This window comes from Alexandromys fortis, unplaced genomic scaffold, assembly GCF_014885135.2.
Source record: "Alexandromys fortis isolate MF-2015 unplaced genomic scaffold, M_Fortis_MF-2015_v1.1 scaffold_26, whole genome shotgun sequence".
NCBI lineage: Eukaryota > Metazoa > Chordata > Mammalia > Rodentia > Cricetidae > Alexandromys > Alexandromys fortis.
This window is the reverse complement of record NW_026067894.1, coordinates 1,006,407-1,013,100: the sequence shown is the minus strand read 5'-3', so window position 1 is coordinate 1,013,100 and position 6,694 is coordinate 1,006,407. Positions and strand designations below refer to the sequence as shown.

Here is a 6,694-nt window from a genome sequence, read left to right as displayed (position 1 = left end):
GGGCCTTGGGGGCCGTAGGGGGCTCTGGCTGCGGGGCGGCGGGCGGGCACTCTCAGCCACACTAGAGCACCGCACAAGGGCCCCAACAGGTAGGCGCGGGCTGGGCGCGCCCAAGGGTGTCGGGGGCGCCATGCTCCACACTCCGTTCTTGGTGGGGGGGGGGCGGGGATTGTGGAGACCCTGGCCCCGGGGTACCAAGTAGATATTGAGGGGGCACCTGGCAAGTGGTGGGGCGCAAGATAAGATAGACCCAGAGCTGGAACTTAGGGGTCGTCAGAGATGGGAGTGCTGGGGGACAGGGCCGCTGTCCCCCAAGTGTTTGGGATGTGGAGGGCGGGGCAGGGGTCGGACACAGAGACAAAGGGAGACCGAAGTGGAGAGCCAGCTAGTGCCTCAGCAAGTTTCCGCCGCCGGCTGATTGTTCCCAGCTGTACAGCAGTGCCGCAGCAACTGGTGGGGCCCCCTTCGGGTCTGAGCCAGTGAGGGGGCTCCCAGTCCTCGCCCCCCAGAATCGAGGAGCCAAGGGGCTTAAGAAGGCCGAAGTTGTGGAAAGGGCCAGAGGTGGGGGTGGATCAGCCATCCCAACAGCTCCTGGCCTGCCTACACCTCCCAAAGTCAACTTTTGAAGAACTTGCCTGGGTCACCTGGGTCCCCTGGGAGCAATTCATTATTCTCTTCTTCATGCCGGGGCTAGCCAATGAACCCCATTCCCTGCCATATGCCTGGGCCAGAGTGCGAGTGTTGGAAAAAGGCTCGATACACATTGGCAGCCATCTGATGCTAATGCCCTGGGCCTCGGGTCAGTCATCAGCCTGTATGGAGCTGGTGGCCCCCCAACCACAAGCCTGTCCAGATTTTAAAAGCGGGAATGTGAGGAGCCTGAGCCATGGTCCCTATGGGAAAGGATATAAACTAGCAAGGGCCTCCGGCCCCCACCAAGGGCCACTTGAGCAAGATGTCCGAGATGGGCAAGGTATCAAGAAACTTCAGGGTTGGGGAAACTGAGGTCAGATACCCTGTTTCTGTCTTTCCCTTGCTCTCTCCCCAGATTCCTAGGGGGACCTACATCAAAGTTGGGGTTCAAGCTGTGTGGAAGAAATGTCCCATGGTAGGGTAGGGAGCCCTGTGGGCAGCATCTAGAAGTCACCATCCACTGACTAAGACAGGGCATAGCAAGCTGACTCTGTAGCCAGCAGTGGAGGCTGGACTCACCCGGGAGTCCCTGGGTATTAGGGACTTTGTGCAAGCCCTGGACCAGTGCCCTCACCAAAGCTACACTCTTGTCATCCATGGCCATGTCAAGGGTTCTAAATCCCTGGGCCACGCGACTTCGCCTCACCCAGTTAGCATGCTGGGAGCCAGAGGTGCCCTCACTTCCTCCGACTCTCCTCCCCAGGCTTACTGCTGTTGCAGACGAACAGGCCTCAGTCTCGTGCGTGTGTGCGCGTCTGTAATGAAGACAGCCAGGTCTTGGGAGGCCTGGAGCTGGCAGGCATCTTCTTGGAGCTGGGAGTCCTGCCCAGCCCTGGCCGCTCTTGGGGCCTGTATGCATGTGGTTTTCCTGCTGAGCGGCCTGCTCAGGGCCCAGGGGCTAATTGGGAGCAGGTGGCAGGCCTGGCAAATGCTGCTGAGCTAGTGACTGTGGTGTTGGCTGGGCAGGGCTGGTACCCTAAGGATGCGCCTGAGGTCACTGGAATTCACACGGAACATCAGAACTCAGGGAGGTGATGGGCTTGAGGTGGGTAAACTCAGGGTGGGGTGAGTGTCCATCCATTTGTTAAGGGTTTCTTCCACTGCATAGTAAGTTGAAGCTAGCCTGGGCTACATGAGCAGTCTTTAGGAAACCAAGTCAGCCCTGGAACCTGATATAAAGCCTTCACCTTCGCCCAAGCAGGGACTGTAGATGTCCCTCTCCACCTCCAGACACCTGGCTCTGTCTGTCCCCTGCAGACTGAGCTCATGGACAGAAATGTATTGTGCCCATCCTGAGCTAGCTGGCCAGCATGCAGCTAGCTGTCCTTTCCTCCCCTCTAGCTGTCCTCAACGCCACCACAGCCTCCTTCCTCCATGGCCATGAGAGCCACCTGCCTCTTCCTGCTGTTCCTGTCTGGTAAGCGGCTGTTGGGCCGGGGGCTCCCATGTGGGACTTGGTCGAAACTCTGCTGTCCGGCTCCGAGTCCTGCTTCAGGCCTGCACCTCACGGTAGAGGCAGGGAGTCCAGGCTCTGGTGCTAGATCTACATGGGGCTCCACGGGTCTGTACAGTAAACTTAAGTCTTAGCCTTTGATGGGGTACTTATCCATCACATGAGGAGGTGCCAGACCTAGGAGTCTCATCCATTCCCTGACGTCTACTATAAGCTAAGTACTGGAGATGAAGCTGTGAATTAGGCAGACACACCAGGCCCCCACCACATGGCCAGGTTAGAGAAGAGGCAAATACTGGTAACTTTTGGATGGTGTTGAGTGCTATGATAGAAATCCATAGCAGGGAAGGTGGGGCAGGGCTGGCCCCAGGAGAGCTGAAATGGTAATTGAGGCCTGGAGAAGGCCTGGGGAGTCCTATGGAAAGGCTCTGAGGCAAGCAGGAGCATGGGAATTCCTGGAGCAGCCATGAGGCCACCCAGGGCAGAGGGGATAGGCAAGGACAGGGGCAGGGAACTGACCAAGGACTTTTTGAATTTTGTTGAGCCTAAGCCTGGTTGTAGGTCCCTGGCCTAATAGGACTGCCACCTGCTTTCTTTCTGTCCTTCCTCTGTGGGGTGCCCACACACGACCCCTCCCCTCAGCAGGCCTGCTGGCTCAGGGCCAATATGACCTGGATCCTCTCCCCCCATTCCCGGACCATGTCCAGTACAACCACTATGGCGACCAGATTGGTAAGACAGTCCTCGCAGCGCCCGGTGCTGCCCTCCCATATACATGCATCAGCCAGACACCCATTTCGGTGGGGTGGTAGGAATCCCAGAGGCAGGTCCCTGGTGCCCCACTCTTCTGGGACCATGGCTTAACCTGGCCCCTCCCCCATCATGTTTCCTTTTCACTTACAGACAACGCAGACAACTACTATGACTACCAAGGTAAGAGTCTGGGGTAGAATGGGCAGAACCAGCAACTCCGGTGGGGGTCTTCTGTAGGGAAAGTGAGCAGATACCTTGCCACCCACCCACCACACCCCACCCCCGCAGAAGTGAGTCCTCGACCTCCTGAGGAACAGTTCCAGTCCCAGCAGCAAGTCCCACAGGAAGTCATCCCAGCCCCTACCCCAGGTAATGCCATTTCCCTTAGTCCAGCTACTTGTGTGCCTCAAGATGGGGGTGCTGGCTTGCCCTGAATACCCCTGGCTGTCTTTCCCACACCAGAACTGCCAGTTCCAGGAGACCTGGAGACTGAACCCACGGAGCCTGGGCCTCTTGGTAAGAACCTTCCAGAAGCTGGAGCAAGCAGGCATGGCTTCAGAAAGAGAGGGCCTTTGGGTGGGATTTGCAGGGTTAAGCAACGGGGTGCTAGGTGAGAGAGCTGACAGACATGTCCCTGGGCAGCTGTGGGATAGCCCTCCCTGCATGCCCACTAGCATCTGCCCAGCAGAGCTTAGGGAGGGGCCAGCACTGTGCTGGGGCTACAGCCTGAACTGGGTGGTGCCCATGGCCAGGTGAAGAGGGGCCAGCAAGCCCAGCCCAGCTGAGTGCTACCTAGCTGAGAGCCTGAGAGGAGGGACCCAGAGAAGCCCAGCCTGTGTGTTGATCTGGTTACATAGTGGGTTACAGGGCAGCTTGTGAGCTACTGTGATGACCCAGAGACCAAGATGGGTAGCTGGGAATTTCTTTTTCCAAATGGGAGTGACTTTGTGTGTGGTATAAAGTTGGGCAATCCTGTGCTACCTGGGTGCTGGATTTGTGTGGGGACCTGGGCAGGGCCTGAGGGTGCTTAGGGACTCAGACTTTGTGAACCTGCACTTGAGCTGAGCCTCCACCTGTCCCCAGACTGCCGTGAGGAACAGTACCCATGCACTCGCCTCTACTCCATCCACAAGCCTTGTAAACAGTGTCTCAATGAGGTCTGCTTCTACAGGTGAGGGCTGAGGGAGGACTTGGGGGCCACTCCTACCAGGGAGGGTGTGAGTTGGGATAGGCAGTGAAGAGAGTGGGTTTGGGCCTGGGCCTGGACCCCTGGACTCGCCCCATGGGAGTAGGTGAGGGTGTGGCTGAAAGCATGCCTGGCTCATCCCCCAGCCTTCGCCGGGTGTATGTCGTCAACAAGGAAATATGTGTCCGCACAGTCTGTGCCCATGAGGAACTCCTCCGAGGTAGGAAAACCACCACCCCTTGTCCTGGCAGCATCCACTACCCACTTCATTACCTGGCCATGTCCCACCTGCAAGGTTTAGCATGGAATATGTGCCCAGGCCCACTTGTAAGATGCTGCAAGACCCCTCCCTCCATCCTCACTAGTACTGGGTGGGGGGTTCCCACCTGACTGCACCTCCCTCCAACAGCTGACCTGTGCCGGGACAAGTTCTCCAAGTGTGGCGTGATGGCCGTCAGTGGCCTGTGCCAATCTGTGGCTGCCTCCTGTGCCAGGAGCTGTGGGGGCTGCTAGGGTGGAGCTGGTGTAGGATCTGAGCCCCGGACCCAGCTCGGATCCACTTCAGGCCCCGCCTGACCTGGTGCTTTCTCCCATCCTGCCTTCCCTTTCATCCTGGACATCAGTGGGCTGCTGCTCCGGGGAGTGGGGCCACCCCTGAGCATTTGGGGCTGCTGACTGTCCAGTCTCCACCCCCTAGGTGGGGTTCATTCAAGGCCTCTTTTGGGGCCTGGGAATCTCAATGTGCCTTCTCAGTGCCTTGGGGGCATTCCTCCCTTTTCAGTCTCCTCAGGTAGGCTGTGCCCCTCACCCAGCTGGTCTGCTTGGATTTCCTATGCCCCCAGGCATGGGCCACCTTTGTTTTATACAAAATAATAAAGTTTTTACAAAAGACACAGAGTCTCTTTTGGGGCCGAGGAGAACTTAAGTGCCACCAATATTGCTGGTCCCCAACAAAAGGCTACTCAGCTCCTTAGAAGGCAGTGTCATATGGCTCTATTCTGTACCCCACCCCTACCTACTCCAGCCCTAGCTTCATCTGTGACCCACCCAGAGCAAGGGGCCCCGACACTCCCTCCCAAAGTGCAACTCTTCGGGTGCATGCAGAAACAAACAGGTCATTTTGGTTCTTCTGAGTGAGCAGCATAGAGAGCTGTACAGTGCTCCCCATGCTGTCCTGGTTAGTTCTCCTGAAAGGTCTACACCGTGGGTAAATCACTGTCCTCAAATGACAGTGACCATCCAGAGGCCCACAGTAGTGGGTGCCAGGGAGAGCCAAGCCTGGCTATGGGACTTTGAGAGAAGGGAATGAGTAGAGCGGTCTTGGGATGCTGAGCACTCCATGAGCCCCACTGTCACACCATGACTTTCGTTCCACTTCACACAAGAGCACACACAGACTCTGCCACATGAAGCAGCGCTGCCCAGACAGCGTCACTCAACAGAGCCATGGCAACACTGTCCACTCCTGGCCCTGCCTGTTACCAGGATGTCTATGAGCCCTGGCACTATCCAGAGGGGAGCTCGAGCTTATGTGGTGGGCACAGCACCATCTGCTAGCAGCTAGATGGAGAGGGAGGTCCATCACGCCCTGTGAGGTTGCTAAGCTCAGCTAGCAAGACTGCCCCTGCTCTCCCAAGCAACTCCCAGGCAGAGGAAGCATGTGTGTGTACAGACGATTCTAGAAAACAGGTCATGTTACAAAAAGCACAACAGTTCTCCACAGTTAACTTTAGAAAAGGTACAAAAATACAAGGGCTCTAGGCTCATTAAGGAGCTTCCTGACACCAGGAACCAAGGGAGAGCTCCCTGGAGCTGCTCTGGCTTAGGCACTGCTTCCTGGGAAAACCCTGCTCTGTTACTGGTGGAAACAAGCGCTCTCCCTGACCCCTGGCTGGCTCAGTCAAAGAGCCTTGGCCGTCAGAGGATCTTCTAGGAAAGGGGCCTGGAGTGGTATAGGTGGTACAACCACAGTGCCACCCTCATCTGTCACCCCAGCTCCCTCCCACCACTCTGATGTCCAGGTCCTGGTCTATGTTACTAAGGGCCCTCTCCTGCTTAGACGACTGTGCTCAGGATGCTGGCTAGAAGGGACTCACTGCTCTGGGGTGCCAGAGGGTGGGGAGACAGGTGCTGAGCTCCTGCGAAGCTCCTTCTTCAGCTGTGCCTTCAGCATGGACACCTGGAGAGGAGAAGGGCCCGAAAGCTCGGGCCACAGCTGATTTCAGAGAACAGGAGCTGATGGGAGCAGCCACCTGCTGCTGCCTAAGACTGGGAGAGTCTCTGCTTCTCATTTTGCCACTCATGGTGGCTAAGTGTCTGTATGTTTGGCGTCCTTACCCCTTCAGAGGCTCGGTCATGAGACACAACTCTGCTCAGCATCACTCCACAGAGCAAGGCCCTGTGTCCTCCCAGCCCCCCTGTTACTGTCTATGAGCACTGGCACTATCCACAGGGGGACCCTGTCCCAAGAAGGGCCAGAGAGAGGCATGAAAGACCTGGCTGGATCTACTAGCAGTGTTTGTGTGACCAGACTGGACCTATCTAAGCGCTGTTCTAGGCACAGCCAGAAGAGAAACAAGTGACCTCACTGGCCAGGAAGATCCATTTCT

The 6,694-nt window shown here is 57.1% G+C and overlaps 2 protein-coding genes across 5 annotated transcripts in view; one reads left to right on the top strand and one right to left on the bottom strand.

Annotated features, from left to right (window-relative positions):
* Positions 1–4,978, top strand: Mfap2 (microfibril associated protein 2). Of its 2 annotated transcripts, none has more exons than XM_050156873.1 (9): positions 1–89; positions 2,035–2,110; positions 2,792–2,878; positions 3,050–3,079; positions 3,188–3,268; positions 3,362–3,415; positions 3,983–4,070; positions 4,232–4,305; positions 4,495–4,978. In XM_050156873.1, exons 2-9 carry the CDS (start codon positions 2,068–2,070, stop codon positions 4,596–4,598), a joined length of 561 nt encoding a protein of 186 aa, XP_050012830.1. In that variant the 5' UTR covers positions 1–89; positions 2,035–2,067; the 3' UTR covers positions 4,599–4,978. The 2 variants fall into 2 exon arrangements, with proteins under 2 accessions (XP_050012830.1, XP_050012822.1); XM_050156865.1 differs by having other exon boundaries at positions 2,789–2,878.
* Positions 4,979–5,761: 783 nt separating this feature from the next.
* Crocc (ciliary rootlet coiled-coil, rootletin) overlaps positions 5,762–6,694 on the bottom strand; it is a 46,030-nt gene continuing 45,097 nt past the window's right edge. For all 3 annotated transcript variants that reach the window (XM_050156063.1, XM_050156079.1, XM_050156070.1), the window contains one exon: positions 5,762–6,264. In XM_050156063.1, the coding sequence (XP_050012020.1) occupies positions 6,178–6,264 (87 nt within the window). In that variant the 3' untranslated portion in view covers positions 5,762–6,177. The remainder of the gene's footprint in view (positions 6,265–6,694) is intronic.